At 35.8% G+C, this 16,867-nt stretch overlaps 2 protein-coding genes across 2 annotated transcripts; one reads left to right on the forward strand and one right to left on the reverse strand.

The window, feature by feature from the left end:
• Nucleotides 1–3,584: 3,584 nt before the first annotated feature.
• LOC123321860 (ionotropic receptor 25a-like) lies at nucleotides 3,585–5,439 on the reverse strand. The gene is made up of 3 exons (XM_044909641.1): nucleotides 5,021–5,439; nucleotides 4,241–4,798; nucleotides 3,585–4,085 (listed from the first exon to the last, which is right to left on the reverse strand). Exons 2-3 carry the CDS (start codon nucleotides 4,558–4,560, stop codon nucleotides 3,827–3,829), a joined length of 579 nt encoding a protein of 192 aa, XP_044765576.1. The 5' UTR covers nucleotides 4,561–4,798; nucleotides 5,021–5,439; the 3' UTR covers nucleotides 3,585–3,826.
• A 798-nt stretch (nucleotides 5,440–6,237) lies between these two features.
• On the forward strand, nucleotides 6,238–7,784 carry LOC123321942. Its single transcript, XM_044909753.1, has 3 exons — nucleotides 6,238–6,292; nucleotides 6,516–7,384; nucleotides 7,475–7,784. Exons 2-3 carry the CDS (start codon nucleotides 7,205–7,207, stop codon nucleotides 7,688–7,690), a joined length of 396 nt encoding a protein of 131 aa, XP_044765688.1. The 5' UTR covers nucleotides 6,238–6,292; nucleotides 6,516–7,204; the 3' UTR covers nucleotides 7,691–7,784.
• Nucleotides 7,785–16,867: the final 9,083 nt, after the last annotated feature.

Below are 16,867 nucleotides of genomic sequence, written 5' to 3' on the forward strand. Positions count from 1 at the left end.
AGTGAATTCTTATCTACAATCATTTGATACTACAGTAATGTCAAATATGTTAAAAAGCTGTGCCGAGCACTGAAGGAAAGTTTTTCGTAAAAGTAATTTAATAGAGCAATGAACAGCTTTTCCCATAACCATTTGAAATGGGAATTTTCTTTACAAATTTTAAAATGTGATCAATTATTTATGTGAGGAGTCATTTTTCATGGATAAGTACAGCAAAATAAACTTCGAAATGATAAGTTATTCGTTTTATAGTCTCTAGTCTCAGGATGTCCATTTCATATGACAAAATTTCGATTTCATGTATTGAAATATTGAGTTCATATATTCGTATCTGGATTATTCTATACTTGCAGAATAAAGAAAATATAGAGAAATAGGGAAATACACTTCCAGCTCGAAGACAAATACAGACAAAGAGTACGATGATGAAAACTTTTCATTTCGGCAGCAATATTCCAAATTCTCATAGAAAACGGTTCTAAGTGTTTCCAATTGGACTCTAGGTAGATCAACCTATAGGTTGTAGAAAAATGTTAGGCTGATAATATATAATTTCAAAAAAAATTGGTGAAGCACGGACGTAAGCTCAGCAACTATTATGCTCTTGTGCAAATTCGTAACCTGAGCAAAATAATCATAGAACAAATTGAAAACTACTTGAATGTAGAGAAATTCGGGAGACTTAGCGCTCAGTAACCCCCAGAAGTGACACCCTCAGCAGATTACAAAGCACTAAGCCTTTCTATGAAGTACTCGAATCACTACTAAGCAGTAATCTCTATCTTTAAATAGTGCTGAATTGTACAAAAAGCCACTTGGCACAATACCTAAAGAAAAATTAACTGAAAGCAGACAAATTTTTAAATTATGGAAAAAGTACCAGCCTGGGAGGAAACTAACCCACGATCCTCAGAGTCCAAGGAATTATAGATTTATTTTGTTGATTGTGAATTTTGAGGAGTAGTGGGGTTGCGTTGCGAGATTTATTGCATTGATGTGGCTGATACTTGATGAAAATGCATAATTGAACTTGAAACAGATTATACGATTTTCACAAAATCAGTTTTTGAACCACGACACGTGTTTGTTGTCACAATAGCTATGTACTCATTCAGGTGAGTGACGGTAAACTGAACTATTTGGTACCGAATCAAAAATATATAAACAAGCATTTGGATATACTCCTAAGAATCTGGAGATGGTAATGATAGTTTCCGGATCATTCGGAGCAATTTGGGGCAGAAGCAATGATCCGTAAACTATCATTACCCCTTCATAAACTTTTTAGGGTTTTGACTCCCAATCTCTGAAACAAAATCAATTAAAAATGAAATCAACGATTTGCTCCTGCGTAAATTCTTGCACTAATTTGTCAGGAGCAAATTAACTAGAAAAAATTGTTGCCTGACAATGAACTCAAAATAAATAACGTTGAAATTATAATTCTGTAACGTTTCGGAGTCTATATCAGACTCCTTCATCCGACGAAAAATCTATTTTTTAGAAAATCTTCTGAGTTGTGGTTTTTGTTTGACATTAACTGTCAACACACAGAAACAGAGACTGCAAAGATTCATTTAATTTTGAAATTACCGGATGACAGTTCTTTCTTTAGTAAATTGATCCAAATATGATCTATTCCTACCGAACAATTTGCCAAATTATCATCTTGATCTAATAGAATACACGTAGACTCTTTAATTTTTCGTTTAAAATGGTCTGGTTCCGTCATTAAAATTTTAGTGTTGTCCCAATCCATCATGTGGTCCCCCGTATTAAATGAATCAACGTTTCTTTGCAGTCTCTGTTTCTGTGTGTTGACAATTAATGTCAAACAAAAACCACAACTCAGAAGATTTTCTAAAAAATAAATTTTTCGTCTGATGAAGGAGTCTGATATAGACTCCGAAACGTTACAGAATTATAATTTCAACGTTATTTATTTTGAGTTCATTGTCAGGCAGCAATTTTTTCTAGTTAATTTGCTCCTGACAAATTAGTGCAAGAATTTACGCAGGAGCAAATCGTTGATTTCATTTTCAATTGATTTTGTTTCAGAGATTGGGAGTGAAAACCCTAAAAAGTTTATGAAGACATGCAGAATCCTCCCAGAATAAATTTCAATCGATATCATTACCCCCTCCAGATTGTTAAGAGTGAAGTCAAATGCTTGTTTATATATTTTTGTTTCGGTACTAAATATTTCAGTTTACCTTCACCCACCTGAAGATGCTATTGTGAAAGCGAAACACCTGTAGTGGTTTTAAAAACTCATTTCGTGAAAATCATATACATCTTGCCATCCAATTCTGCTAAATTGTATAATGATATTCCTCAAAATATGAATGACAAGCGTAAAAGCTTCAAGTATCACCTTAGGAGTTATATTCTGCCACGTCAGAAAGATGGAAGTTAATTGGACAAATGGAGTACTAAGTGGTGCCTGATCAACAATTTTTTTTATTGTGTGTAAAGTATTTGCTCATTTCTGGTTGAATTTACCTAGTATACTGATATAGATTGTGAGGTATATGATTATGGTGGAGATTCTCATAGCTTGACTTCACTGAGTTTAAAATAAATACCTGTTATTATTCAATATGCAGACGACTGCGCACTTATCTCTAGCAGCCCAGAGGATCTACAGATAATCTTTGACACCCATAAACTTATATACGAAGCTTTAGGCCTTAGACTCAATATCGACAAAACCAAAATCCTGGTAAGTCCGTCAGAAAGCCTTCGAATAGATATCAGCCTAGAGAATGAAACTCTAGAACAGGTCGAGGAGTTCAAATACTTGAGAGGCTTCATATATACTAAGGCTAACCTTGACACGGAAATACACAACCGTATCAATTCGGCATCATGGACATACTGGAAGCTAAAGGTCAGAGTGTTTCAAAATCACGACCTCAATCTGAAGACCAAGACAGCTGTTTACAAGGCAGTGGTCCTCCCAACGCTTCTTTACGGAAGCGAAAGCTGGACGCCTTACAGGCGAAACATTTAACAGCTTGAACAAAGGCAACAACGTCATCTAAGCCAAATAATGCATATCAGATGGTTCCACAAAGTTTCGAATGCAGAAGTCTTGCAACGCGCGAGTTGTAAAACAATTAATACTCAAGCAACGAGTGCCCGACTCAGATGGAGCGGCCACATTCCGAGGATGCAAGACACAATACTCCCCAAAATAGCTCTGTATGGCGAATTCACTAAGGGAGCCCGGAAACCAGGAGGCCAGTATAAGCGGTTTAAGGATACACTACATCAATCCCTAAAATCAGTTAATGCCAATCATAACTGGGAACAACTAGCGTTAGATAGGTCACAGTGGAGGTCTTTGGTACACGGTTATAATGGAGACTCGAGAAGGATACAGCGGCGGCCAGATCTGGTTGATCATGCCCGGGGTGTGTTTTTGTTTTGTCTTATTGTAGATTTATTCCCGGTAACGGGATGCAGCAATGAATGAATGAATGAATGTTATTATTATATTATTATTATTTTTGAGATCTGTAATGATCTCTAGGGTCCCATAGCCACGTTCTAGGTCCAGTGTTGCCCAACACCTTACGATCGCCGCAGTTCGTAGGTGAAATAAGGAATCTTTGGCTTCGTGGCAAAGCACTGGACCAACTAGGATTTAGTGGGTTTGAGTCCCGCCCACGCTCATGTAGGTACTTTTTCAGAATTCAAGAAATTTGTGTGCGTACTGTTTTTCTGTATATTTATCTCAGGCATGAAACTCTCTTCATAACTAAGCCCATTGCTCTGGTATAGCTCTAATGTTATATCATTTGTTCAACTGTGCTTTATTAGATCAGTTATTATCACGTTCCAATTTGTTTCTCAGGGCTATGCTTCGTTTTATATGTCTAAACGAACAGAATTCGATCGTTAATATGATCGTCGCTCCTCCGATACCCAATAGTATCAAAATAAAGACTCCCCCAATATCCCTCAATCCTATTCCGTCAAATTGATTTTCTGCTTCTCCACATTTTTTTATTGCTGGATTATTTCTCCACCATTTTGTTTCTAGTTTCTCCAGAACGCGATTATTCATCAACTGCATAATGCTGCAACAAAATTAATGATGATAAAATACAAAAAAAGTCTTGTCGTTTATAATAACTACTTCATCGATGAAACTTCGCGAGAAAAAGGTGGTATCCAAAGAAATGCTCGATCATATTATAAAAATTCACTAACAATAAAAAACTGCAAAACTTACGCAAAATCTAGACGCTTTTTCAAAGGGGATCCTTGGGGTACCACGATCGCATAAGGCTTGCTGGAAAATTCTTCCCCAATAGTTTGCAGATCGCAATTCGTGAGTTCCAAATACCTGCAATCTGTCGCGTCACCAATAAAAACGAACCCATCTGTTGGCGACGTGGATTTTCTTATCCTTGCTAGTACCTCGTCCATTGTTCTAGGTAAACCTGCTGCCATCATTGAAGTCCATATCGAAGTGTATCTTCCTGATATAGGATACGTCCAAACTGAATATTGAGATAATTCCATTTGTGTATTTGCTTCTTGGAATGTCATATTCTTCCAGATTCTGTGAATACACGAAGTGGATAGAAAATGTTGAGCAATATATCTTGGAATGATAGAACGCCAAGAAATAAGTGCTCTTTGTGTAATGAACTCCTGTCTGATAATATCTACATAACATCCGGAAGAGATATCATTATTCCGATGGTGAGGAATATCAGTCACAAGAAACAGTTGTATACAATTTATTCAATGGCAACGTTTCTGAGCATTTAGCTCCTTCATCAGGCTAAAAACAAAAACCAATTCATAAACAACGGCATGGATCATACAATTGGTGTAGCAATAAAGATAAAAAATAGATAAAATGACGTCACTATACAATAATAAATATGAAATATAAACTAGATGACAAAATAACAATGAATACAAATATAAAGCAAAACAACATAAACAATTCACGCCAGTTCGGCCAAGGAAACAATAAGATTACAAGAAAAAGCGATCTCACCCCATGAATAATGGTTATAAATCATTCGAATACATCGAAATCATCAAATAAATGTTCACACAATAAAATGGCATTCTCAGGATAGCATTAAAACCACATCAAACAAGACGTATCAGTATAAACAAAAGCATCAGGCAAGACAGACTGCATTAAAACGTGTGAGACATACTAAACACCCGATTCAAAACGAAACACGAACTACCGCGCAATAAAATTATTTACATTAACCTTACTAATTAAGTTAAAATACACCGAACTCAAACTACCAATATCGGTGCGAGTATTCACAGAATCTTTTATTCTCTTGATAAAAACCATTTCTTTAAATGTTCGTTTAAACCAATTCTTTTCTTCATTTAAAATTTTTACATTATTAAAATCAAAGGAGTGATCATTAATTTTTGCATGCTGTGATAATGCTGTTGCTTCACTAAGATTTTTGCAATCTCTCTCATGTTGTTTCAACCTTGACCCTATATACTGTTTTGTTTGGCCTATGTAACTGCCAGCACAATCTGAACAATCTATTTTGTATACTAAATTAGAATGTCTCATCAACGGATTGCCATCCTTCAGTCGACATAACAATTTGCCCACAGTTTCATTATAATAAAAAACTACTTTGTTTAAGGGATTGCTCATTATTCTTGCCAATTGCTCAGAGCATCCCGGTATAAAGATTAATTTACAATAATGTGTCGTTTGATCAACATCATTGGATGATGGAGAATCACTTGCACTATTAGATGAATAAAAAATCTTATATATTAAATTACTGGGATAACCATTCTTGACAAGCAGAGCAGCCTGATCACGGAATTTTTTTCATGGAATGACTCATGAGAGAGGTTTAGAATTTTATATTTTACATTCTTTATTATAGCGATTTTTTGTGTGAGTGAATGCAAAGGATTAAAATGTAACAATCGCTCAGAAGAAACTGGCTTCGAGTACAAATCAGTTATTACCTTGTTATCACCACGGATCAATAACAAATCAAAAAATTGAATTTTTGGTAGTTTGAGTTCGGTGTATTTTAACTTAATCAGTAAGGTTAATGTAGATAATTTTATTGCGCGGTAGTTCGTGTTTCGTTTTGAATCGGGTGTTTAGTATGTCTCAAACGTTTTAATGCAGTCTGTCTTGCCTGATGCTTTTGTTTATACTGATACGTCTTGTTTGATGTGCTATCCTGAGAATGCCATTTTTTTGTGTGAACATTTATTTGATGATTTCGATGTATTCGAATGATTTATAACCATTATTCATGGGGTGAGATCGCTTTTTCTTGTAATCTTATTGTTTCCTTGGCCGACCTGGCGTGAATTGTTCATGTTGTTTTGCTTTATATTTGTATTCATTGTTATTTTGTCATCTAGTTTATATTTCATATTTATTATTGTATAGTGGCATCATTTTATCTATTTTTTTATCTTTATTGCTACACCAATTGTATGATCCATGCCGTTGTTTATAAATTGGTTTTTGTTTTTAGCCTGATGAAGGAGATAAATGCTCAGAAACGTTGCCATTGAATAAATTGTATGCAACTGTTCCTTGTGACTAATATTCCTCACCATCGAATTAAATCTTCGGAACGATAATTTATCTGAAATATCATTATTCCCACAAATCTTGGGTATTATTGAAGGTTATCAAAAACACGTTACTTGCTTACGTTTTTTGGAGTCACTATGAGTTGTGTTCAAGGGGAGAGTTGCCTTTCTCTAGATAGGTATTCATTTCTTCAGTTTTTTATATGGAACGTACTCAGTTTATACCAAAGAAAGGCTCGAAGACTACGTTCGATCAGCAAAATACTGGAGATAGTGATGCTCACGAGACCAACGAGACTAGACTCTCGTTTCGTGGGACCTAGTCATGTCTCGCCCCGAGTATGAATTAATCCTTATTATGGATCTGAATCTGCATCAGAATTAATCCTCTTTACTGTATTCATTGCCTTCCCGTTTAGGCGTGATCATTCTTGATTATCTGGTTTTTGTATTGCTCAGTTAATGGATTGAACTGTTGGACAATAAATCTTTTATTTGACTTCAGCCTTGCCGCTTTCAAACTCCTCTCCAGTACAATACAAGTTGAGAAAATTTAAATATCAACGAACTGAGATATAAAATCTTTACAACACCTGTCTTAGGAACCAGGAAGATTTTACCCCTAGCAATGCTTCCACCAACGGAGTCAGCCTTGATGCAACTTACTAGCCGAGTTTATTATCAAATTCAAATTTGGCTAGGACGAAGGAATTTGAAACCGGAAGATTGGGGATGGCATAGATCAAATTTCATGCTGCTTCCAAAAATGATGAGCAAGGCAATAGCGCCACAGGAATTGTTGAATAACGTAATTCTTAATTCCATTCACACTTCAATTTTTTTCCTTTCAGAAATTGTTTTTCACAAACCCATTCTTACAATAGACTTATTATTTCAGGTTTTCTGCAGTTGTAATGGAAAATGCGATACTGCTCGTTGCAGTTACAAAAAAGCAGGACTGAAGTGTACAAGGTTCTGCAAAGTTTGTAACGGTATAAGTTGTGAAAATTTTTCAAACTTAATAAAGAGATCAGAAATGAACTCGGACGTAGATGAGGACGACGGCGATGAAGATGATCTTGAAGCAGATAATACCATAGGAGAAGAAGATTGATGCATTAACGTTAATAATTAATGAATAATGTATTACTGAGTTTTTCTTTCAAATTATTCGCTGCATGAATTTCCATTGAATTTTTTGTCTTCATCACTATGCAATAAAACATTTATTTCTCTCAACTGGTGTTTTGAAATAAATAAAAAACAGTTGCCTGTTGTGAAGGTAACTAATATTCTACAAAAAAATTCATTTACGCATATTAGTTTTACTATATTTATATTATATTCCCAACTAGTTAGGAGATATGCGCTTTCGATATACGTCAATTTACCAAGCCTATTCATTCAAATTCGTTCAAATCATGAACATCTGGTTTCCGCGCCAAGCTCCCGTCCAAGCCAGAAATTTCAGGGTTGAAAGCGTATTTCGAAACAAGAGTACAACCCTGGCCAGAGAAGCTGCGCCCCAAACTACACATTCTGGTTTCTTATTGTCATGTAGCCGTGCGCGAAATTAAAAATTCGATTATCTCGCTCAACTACAGATATACGTTGCTAATCAGTTGGCATGAAAATTGAGGATGGGAAAAGACTTGATTCTTAGGCCCGTAAGATCAATCGTAGTTTAAACTCTCGATTAAGAAATCTGCGATTAAAGTTAATCTATGGTTTAAACCATCATGTTAAGATCAAGTTCAAAATAAGAAAAGATTAACTAATCCTGCGCAGTTGTCAAAATAGTTGTCTATTAGAACTAATTGTGACTCATTGGTTTTCATTTTTTAGTTTTCTGTGTTGATATTTGGTTCAGTGCTTCTGTCAGACTGCAGCGATCAATTTATTTATTTATAGTGTTTTGCTGTAATCTTTGTATCAGCATTATTATTGTTCATATTTGAGGTGTGAGGTCAAATTTGAAATTCATAAGTTTGTAAAGTGCTGTAAATGAAGTGTTAAATGAATATGAGTCAGAAGAGAGTTCCAAACTTTTCAGTCTCAGAAAAGGTTCTTTTGACTACTTTGGTCCAAAAATATTGTGACATTTTGGAAAATAAAACAACAAATGTGGTGAATAACCAGTTAAAAGAGGAAACATGGACCAGACTTGCTGAAGAATTCAACAGCATCTCTGGTATATGCTTTAGAAGTGGAAAAACGTTGAGGGCTAAATATGAGAATATGAAAAAAACATTAAAAATAAGCATGCTGAAAACCAGCGTAGATTGTATGCAACAGGAGGAGGACCATCTGAACATATAAAATTTCTTTTGATGTGAGCAATCTGTTCACCTCTGTACCAGTCCCGCAAACCCTAAAAATTTTCAAGAACAGATAGATTCTCCACTTTCTGTTGACTTGACTGAGTGTGCGTACCAGCTCACAGAATTATGCCTTCAACAAAACTTCTTCAATTTTGAGGGTGAAATCTTTTCTCAACAGAAAGGACTTAGTATGGGAAACTGCCTTTCCCCTCTTTTCGCCGAACTTTTCATGTCCTACTTCGAGAAAATGCTAATTTTTATAGTGAACAATCCTTTCAAAGATAAAATCCTTTTTTGGGTTAGATGTGTGGATGACATCCTTATAGCATGGATTGGTAGCGAAGAGGAACTGAGAGAGTTCCACAATTGGTTGAACGGACTCCATTTGAACATAAACTTCACGCTGGAGCTGGAATCGGATCGTGAAATAAACTTCCTGGACCTCACAATCAGGAGACAACAAAACAAGTTGACGTTCAGTATATATAGAAAACCCACGCAAACTTCCACCAAAATTAGTAAAACATCATGTCATTATATGGGTCATAAGACGGCAGTCTTTAACTCTAATTTCAATAGGCTACTTAATATTCCTCTAATCCAGGAAGCTTATATTGAGGAGGAGAACACGGATATTCCCCGGATATCATTGATCGACTTATTGATAGGGCAAGGAGAAGACGGACCACAGAAGAACCGAACTCAAGAACTCCGGGAACTGATGATAATTCAAATCTGAAATTCTGTTGCATTCCGTTCTACGGGGGTATCTCATATAAAATTGCCAACGTAGTAAAGCAGGTAGAGGACACTATAGTGGCTTTCAAATCCCAGAATATCCTACACCAATCCCTCATCAGGAACAAGAGCCCAATCGACATGTTGGACAAGCCGGGCGTTTATAGATTGGAATGTGGTGAACCAGGTTGTAATGTCGTTTATGTGGGGAGAAGCGGCAGATCCATTAGAACAAGGACCAAAGAACATCTGGCTAGTGCAAATAACCCAAATAATGACAAATCAATTTTTGGTTGTCATTTAAGAGAAGAAAAACACAAGTTTGTTTTAGAGGAGAACACGCATCTAATTCATCACTGCGAATTTAACCACAGACAAGAAATTCTAGAGGAAGTGGAAATTTACAAACACCTCAAGAGTACAGAATACAAAGCGTTAAATTCGATGTTGACGAACAACATAAAAGACACTTATAAACTCTTATATTGATTCTCTCTGCCGACGCCACTGTTCTCGCTTAAGAGAAGAAGAGCAGGAACCTGTCTGCGCGAATGTAGTTTTTCGTCTTCCGTTTGTGTTTTGTTTATCTGTCATATCTTTCATGTTATATGCTCACTTGATCTAGATCCGATTTTATGTGAACTTTTTGGCTTTTACCTTTTGATTGATATGTTTTTACCGTATGACTTTGGAACCTAAAATCGTAAGTTTTTCATTGTAGGTTATTTATTTTGTTTATTTCTTTGTTAGCAAACTTTGTTAGCAATTTTCCAACTAAAACCTCAATCGGTATTTCAGAGTCCCTTGGTTTGATAATGGCGATGAGCCGAAACATGTCACCGGATGATTAAATAAATGGTTCCACAAACCAGAAGTGCTTTTAAAGACTTTTCCTTTTGCTTCATACCTAGCGCTTCATTATGGGATTTTATGAGTTTATATAAAATTTACCCAAGAAGAGGAAGCAATTATGGCTTTGGCAGGTCCTAGTATGGTAGGGTTGCCGAGCCGTAACTGCTCAGATTTATCTGCAGTTATCGAACCAGATATGGAGGATACACAGAATCCAAATTTGATTCTTGTGCAAGCAGTAATTGAAAATTCCCATTATGAAAATGAGATTTTGAGGAACCATGGGGAAGAACCCACAGGCCAGTCACCGACAATGGCCCAGACAGCAGCAGTGGCACCGACAGTCACCGAGAGTTCAACAACGGCCCAGACACCGTTAGTGGCAGCAACGGTGGCCCAAACACCGCATTCGCAGTCAACAACGAGCGATAGATTTTTAGTGAAAGAAAAAGGTCCTCAGCTCTTAGGAAAAATCCCCTCAGTTTCAATAAAACGATGGAAGAATATAGGAACTTGTCCGTCAAGAAACAGACATTAGTGGAAGCCCAAATAAAAAATGAAAAGCTCAAAATGGAGCAGATGACGATAGAGCATGAGTTGAGGGTGCAAAATCTTCGTGAAAAGGCGATGCAGGAGGCAATTCAGCATGAATTGATTTTCGAAATATTGAGGCTTGATGTTCTTGCAAAAAAAAAACTTTTGAACCAATAAATTTTTTTCACTTTTTTTGTAAGTTATTTTTTATGAGTCATTCATTATTTCAGTTCCTTACATTTAATTCAATATAGGTAATATGCAAAAAATTACAGTTTGCACAATACATGTCAGGTAAAAGTTTAATACAAGATTTGTGTTGAATATGAATATTTGCAACTAATTTCTCATTAGAGAACCCTTGGATATATGGTTGATCCTCGGGTTGATCCAAATGTGTGTTTTTATTGAGACGAAATGTAGAAACAAATAATATTTTTAAATTTTTTATCAATATGAAGTACATACATCATTTATAATATGAACCCTACAAGCACAATGAATTGAAATAGCTGTTTATAAGCATTTGCCTTTTCAGATTGCTAGTCATAGTATTCTCATTTCTAATATTTGAAACTAAACTTGTTAAATCTATCAATTCCTCAACATGAGTGTCGAGAGATGGAACATCATCACAATTTGTGTATAGATATACACAAATTATGCAATATTGCACAAGCCACAATAATGTCTTGAACCAACTCTATCTCCACTTTCATTCCGAGAGATATAATAAAGTTTATTCTGTTAATCAACATACAGTTGTTCTCACAGAAATATTAACAAGGTATAAGTTCATTTGCTACATAAATTTCTTATTACATTAAGTTAGAAATATTGAATATTAACAATAAAATCACACAACTACATGTTCTCGTATAACAGTTCGAAATGTCCCCAGCGATTTGGAAGATCTGATGGCAAGGGGCAATTTGTTATAAAGTTCTACAGCGGCATAGCTAGGTCTTCCTCTACCATAGTTTGTTTTTGTGTTTTTATCCAGCTTGAATCTCTCTCTATTTCTTGTATTATATTGATGGATGATGTTGCTCTCCACTGTAAGGCCGTTCTTCAAGAGATTATTGGTGATCTTGTAGACAAACATGTACGATTCTCGTAAATAGAGCTTGTGTATAGGCAAAATGGGATATCTACTATACAGCAATGCGGTAGGTGTATCAAATGGCAACTTGAATAGGAATTTCACTATTTTATTTTGTGATCGTTGCAACCTATTTATGTTGAATTTGGTGGTATTGCCCCATATGACTAATAAGTAAATTAGTACACTGTTTATATGAGCATTATAGAACATCAGTTTTTCTTTTTCTGTAAGGTAATTTCGTATATGGGAAATAGGACCAATCATACTGCTGATTTTATTGATTACAGTGTCGACGTGATTGCTCCATCCAAGTTCATCATCAACAACCAACCCCAAATATTTATAAGAGTTCACACGCTTGATTACACATTCGTTCATCTTCAGTGAAATATCGTGTTTGTTTTTTCTTTTTTTTATGGAGCTAAACAACATGTAGACTAGGCATGGGCAAACTACGGCCCTCGGGCCAGGTCCGGCCCACGTGAAAATCATAATCCGGCCCGCGTCAAGATTTTGAAACAATCACCAGTATTTTTGTTCTCTAAGTTTGACCGCCTGATAAGGAAAAGCAATGTTGCGTACTGTATATTATCATCTTAAAATGTTGAAGATTATACATCGAAGACGACAAATTAGCTGGAAACGTATTAGGTGGAAGAAGGACTGTTAAATGGGGGCTTCATAGCTGCTGAAGTGAACCAAGTCCATGCAGCCTAGTTTTGGGATACATGACTCAGGTTAGAATATAAGCATATGCTTACATTCACTTTACACAAATCTAAAGAAGTCACTTTTGAATTAATTGGTGATAAACAACTTCTATGTCATGTATCTTAAAACTAGGCTGCATGGACTTGGTTCGCTTCAGCCCTGAATCCCTCAAATGAAAGTCCACCAATTTGTTATTCAAATTGCATAGAGTTGTGCTCGAGGCTCAGCCTTAGTACTGCGTGTGCATCTGGCAGCGGCTGGCATTATTTCTTGTAATCCCCAGAAAAAGCAAAAGTCGCCAAATCTCCTTCGATGTTCCATCGACTGCATCACAGAACACAAATAGTGATGCATGGAATCCAAAACTCGCAACGAACGGCTTGTTGCTGAGCTCCAAACATGAAGGCAGTATTCAAGTGTGATTAATACATGAAAATTTATTCAAACATTCGATTCTGCCTAGTTTGAATTGATTAAGTAACGGTTTCCTTCCAAATGAAAATTTTTGAGCTTTAAGAACGGTATTAATTATTGGATCTAACATCAATTTTAGTTTAGCAATGTTTGCGCGCAACTTAGCATAGGTGTAGTGTTCTAGTTTTCTTAATTCTTAACAAAATTATTTTGGATTTGCTTGGGAGTCTTCGGACCTCGAGTTATAGCAGTCAACAGCACGGTTACTGAGATGATGATATTATGCTCGTGGTGGTTAGTAACGAATCAAATTAAAATTTTCGTTTGGTTCGTTGTCAACGTCTGTGTAATTCGAAGTATTTTTGACCTTTTGATTTTCATTGATGAGATCAACAAAAATATCACATATTTTTCAAAAATTTCAAGAAACAAACAATCACGTCCTTCAAAGTACCTTTGACTAATATTTACAACATTACTACTGGAGGGAGGAGCACCAAATATGACGGGCGGAATCTGGTATCGTGGGCATATTTAATGAATAATCATAATATCTCGGGAACAACTGCATATTGTTATGTGAAGAGGTGTTTTCCACTATGAAACTATGAATAGCAGCGTAAGCAACCGACTATAAATGTGCCTACAGATTACTCTAACGTGACGTGGGCCCATGTCATAATGCGCATGATTCAAAAATCTAACATAGGATTTTGCGCGGAAGCGTTCAATGTGGGAACGTGGGAATACACGTGTCAACGTCACGTCTGACTAATTTAACGCTTCCGCAAAAAATACTATATTAGATTTTCGGATAATGCGCATTATGACTTGGGCCCACGTCCCGTCAGAGTAATCTGTTGGCACCTTTAGTGACCAGCTTTTAGCATCATCATGGCCAATTTCTACCAGAGTATGGACAATTCTTAGAAGCTCAATCACAGTTTCATTTTTCACATACCCTTTTGTATCCTACCGAATAATAATTAATTTTTGTCATTTTTTTTTACTTTTCTAGGATATTAGTCATGTTTGATGTAAAAATTGAAAAAAAGGTAATCACTTGTAAAAATGTGTATTTTTTTTTTGGCCCGCCTAGGTAATTTTTCATTTTATCTGGCCCTTCCCTCAAAAAGTTTGCCCATGCCTGGTTTAAACCATCCTTGATGGATTAACTTTGTTTGATCTTAAGAAATAATCGTTTTCCAAAGTTTAAACCCTCATTTTTGGTTTAAACTGCCATTAATCTTACGGGCCTTAGTAGAATTTTCTGCTCTGCAACTTTTGTTCGAAACTTTTCCCGATAAACCCCCCCATTTTCGATAATTTCTAGAAAAACGTAACTTTCAAAACGTTTCCACGAATTTTTCATAGTTCCTGATAATTCTGACACCTGCATTTTTGACCATATATTTCTTTTACCGTTACAATCACTATATCAAAAATGCAGCTTATTCCGAGAAAAGTGATTTCAGAGCTCTGTTTACTGGACTACAGAGAAATATCCACTTATCCCAGATATCAAAAGGATCTGTTGGTTCCCTTTAGTGGTTTTCAGGCTCTTGGTGGTGATAGGGTCCAGGCTGCTCCCCAAATTCCTGATGTCGATCGGGTCCTTGGTGTCAGTTAGATTCCTGATCCCCCTGCATTTTTTGTCTAAGTGGGTGGTGTTCTTTTTTATGTCCTTCAGTATTCCCCAAGAATCGCCCTCCCTAACAGTACTGCTGCCTGCTTGACTCTATAGATAATTTCGTTCAATTAAAGTTTCTTCAAATTCTCTGGTAGTTTTTTCGATATCTGGCCTGTTAATAAAATAACAGTTGGCATATTCTTGATATCTTTCACCTTCCTGTCTCCTGGTTTGTTTCTGAAGGCCTCTGTATTTTGAAATATTTTCGATGTGCCTATCTAATAGATTGTTGTTATTTGGAATCGCCACCTCGATGAAGAGTGCTTTGTTCTCGTCTTTATTCAGGAGTATAAGGTCAGGTAATGTTACCGTCTGTGAGAACCGTGCAATCCCTGTGGAGCTTATGATGATCATTTTCCTTTCATCAGAATCTGGATGGTAATTGTAATAAGGAATCTTTTATGACCATAGTTCGTATTTTATTGCCAATTCTTGGCGTAAGATCTTAGCAACAGCATTCTGTCTACTCTTGTACTCCGTGCCTGCGAACTTCTGGCATCCCCCGGTGATGTGCTAGAGAGGTTTTATATCGCACAGCCATAACGACAGCTATCATCAGCCACTGAGGTATCCTGGGCGATATATTTCATAAAGTTCCTTGTTGGAATCACTCGATCCTGGAAAGCAATGATGAAGACCTCGAGAAACAAATTTTCGGAAGTCAACCAGCAGTTCGACGCAGATATGTCGACGTACTCATGGTTTCTCCCATGTAACGGTTTGCCAATCAGCTTCTGCATTTTGCTTTCTGCATAGTGTTCCACGATTTCTATGTGATCCTGTTGAAGATTTAACTGAGTTGTATTCAGGAAACATCGAAGTCTTTCGATATCCTGAGATATACTATTGGACAAATCTACAATTCCTCGGCCCCTAAGATGTCGTGGCAGCTCTGTTTGTTCTATTGAGCTTTTAGGGATAATGTTTCGACAGCATCCCAGGTGACCATATCTCATAACAGTTATGAAGCAGAAATGTATCCCACGCTCCTTGTTTTATAACAGATATATCACACTAAGAGTACAAATACAGAGCGCTTATGTAGCAGCTATGCTCCTATGTCCGCCTCAAACAAGGAACACATCTCCTTTCTGAAAGGAGCATAAATAGTTCAAACATGGATCATGCAAATATTTGTTTCATGGGAAATCTATATATATTACGTTCATGTGCTATGTTTATTATGTTTCATTTGTTATTGAAAATGCTTTCAAAAAAAGCATTAAAAATTATGGAAATTAATATAAACTATTGCAATATTGAACTCGTATTTTGATTTTTCAAATAGTGTGTATTTATCGATCATTTTTGAAAATAAAATTGATTATTGTTCTCCAAGAAAAATTAGGGCATGTCTTTCTGGTCTTTGCACTTTCCTGCATTCCATAAAAAAAATAATCAACAGTTCATTAATGCAGGAAAGTGCAAAGACCAGAAAGACATGCCCTAATTTTTCTTGGAGAACAATAATCAATTTTATTTTCAAAAATGATCGATAAATACACACTATTTGAAAAATCAAAATACGAGTTCAATATTGCAATAGTTTATATTAATTTCCATAATTTTTCATGCTTGAAAAGAATACTATATGCATATTTCATATCTTTCTGAAGAAAATTTTTAATATAAGTATATGATTTATTCATTTATTTCTACATATGAGGTACATGCAACACGTGAGGAAATAACTTATATCGAAATTTACACCAAACAGGACATTATTTATTCAAATATAATTTTTACATGCTGGATATAATAAAAACATAGCCTATTATGTGTTATAGGACTGCTATGAAAATACGAGAAATGATTTATTGACCTACAGTTCGATATGAATATCACTTTAATTCTTTTCAGTAATTCACCATTTCACTGGAAAATCACTATGATACACAAATAACTTATCAAACGTTCAATATCTGC

The sequence above is a fragment of the Coccinella septempunctata genome, chromosome X (assembly GCF_907165205.1).
Source record: "Coccinella septempunctata chromosome X, icCocSept1.1, whole genome shotgun sequence".
Taxonomy (NCBI): Eukaryota; Metazoa; Arthropoda; class Insecta; order Coleoptera; family Coccinellidae; genus Coccinella; species Coccinella septempunctata.

What these genes read in the sequence shown, in the direction of transcription:
- LOC123321860 (XM_044909641.1), bottom strand. Translation starts at nt 4,560, where the DNA reads ATGACATTCCAAGAAGCAAATACACAAATGGAATTATCTCAATATTCA. An exon ending in AAAAAGCGTCTAGATTTTGC is followed by an intron (nt 4,086 to 4,240) that starts GTAAGTTTTGCA and finishes ATTTTGTTGCAG; the next exon opens with CATTATGCAGTTGATGAATA.
- LOC123321942 (XM_044909753.1), top strand. Translation starts at nt 7,205, where the DNA reads ATGCTTCCACCAACGGAGTCAGCCTTGATGCAACTTACTAGCCGAGTT. An exon ending in CACAGGAATTGTTGAATAAC is followed by an intron (nt 7,385 to 7,474) that starts GTAATTCTTAAT and finishes TTATTATTTCAG; the next exon opens with GTTTTCTGCAGTTGTAATGG.